Genomic DNA, 1,323 nt, shown 5'->3' on the forward strand with positions numbered 1-1,323 from the left:
GAGGAGGGTGAGGGTGGTGGTGGTGGTGAGGGTGAGGAGGAGAAGAAGAAGGAGGAGGAGGAAGATGCTGATGTTGATCATTACGTTGTTGTTTCTGGTGCTTCTGTTTTTGTTGCTATTGTTGTCGTTGTTGTTGTTGTTGTTGCTACTGCTGCTGCTGTTGTTGTTGTTGTTGTTTATTGCTGTTGTTGGATATGGAGTTGAGTTAGGAACAGGGACTGTAAACCTACAAGTTCAACACCTACGTTGAGACACAATTCAGGCAATCGGCTCACTAGATTATGAGCAGTTCTTGTGAGAAAGCTGCAAGAACGAGAAGGTTGGAGGTATAAAGTTCTATGTATGCGGCGAGAAAAAGAGAAGGAATCACAAAAAAGAAAACTTTAAAAAAAAGATTAGAGAATTTAACAACTGCAGCCCCTTTGCTTAGCTGCTGACGTCACGCATTCTATATTCCAGTGTTTGGTTCAAGGAGAGGAGTGAATCATCTTGTTTTACAGAATCTTTGTCCTTTAATCATCTCAATAGTATCGGTAGGGGTGAAAGAGATGTACATACAGTAAACAAAGAAAACAAAGGAACAAAAACAAAGAAAGGAGCGAACAAACAAACGAACTAACTGACGAACGAACAAGGAGAGCCTATTCCCCCTCACCTCGGGTGCTGCATCCTTCTCCCAGAAGCGCCTCCTGTACGGTCACGTGATTGCTGTTACACACAGTGCCGGCTCCAAGGTCATACAAGGCGTCGTAGACTGGACGGGGGCGGGGGGAGGAGATGAGAATAATTACAGTGACAACAATATAGATAATAACAGTATCACTGATGATGAAGATGTTAAGACAACTATACTACTTTAACTTACAGCGGGAAAAAGCAAAAGGCTGGATATGCTTTGTCGTCAGCTGCTGAGAAACTACTTCCAGACAGTATAGAGTGAAAGAGGCAGCGAGAGACAACGAGAGATCAGATGGACACTGAGGAAGAGGCAGGCTCAGGAAAAGATGGATAGAAGGGGTTAGAGAAACATTAGACAAAAACAATACCAGAATGCAAAATGTGACACAGCAACAAAGTACAATAAAGTGAAGTGAAGTAATAATATACTGATTAGGTACTCACAGAAGTTGTTGGGGCAAGGACTGAGGGGGGTCAAGGCCGCCAGTGATGACGTAAACAGTACACTGAGTAACCCCAGGACTGACGCAATCTGAAGTGATGAAGCCATTGTGATCGGCAAGGTTTTGTAGTTTGTTGTTGATGCGAGGCTGTAAGGAGAAAATATTGACCGTTATTACAAATAAAACACATAAACAAAACAAC

General features: G+C 42.9%; 1 protein-coding gene across 1 annotated transcript in view; it reads right to left on the reverse strand.

The window, feature by feature from the left end:
• The window catches only part of LOC101847223, a gene marked incomplete at its 5' end in the record, with an annotated part of 4,771 nt that extends 3,503 nt beyond the window's left edge, over nucleotides 1-1,268 (reverse strand). The window contains 2 exon segments of the mRNA XM_005110012.3: nucleotides 656-754; nucleotides 1,123-1,268. Coding sequence (XP_005110069.1) covers nucleotides 656-754; nucleotides 1,123-1,228 — 205 coding nt within the window.
• Nucleotides 1,269-1,323: the final 55 nt, after the last annotated feature.

This window comes from Aplysia californica, unplaced genomic scaffold (genome assembly GCF_000002075.1).
Source record: "Aplysia californica isolate F4 #8 unplaced genomic scaffold, AplCal3.0 scaffold00841, whole genome shotgun sequence".
Taxonomy (NCBI): Eukaryota; Metazoa; Mollusca; class Gastropoda; order Aplysiida; family Aplysiidae; genus Aplysia; species Aplysia californica.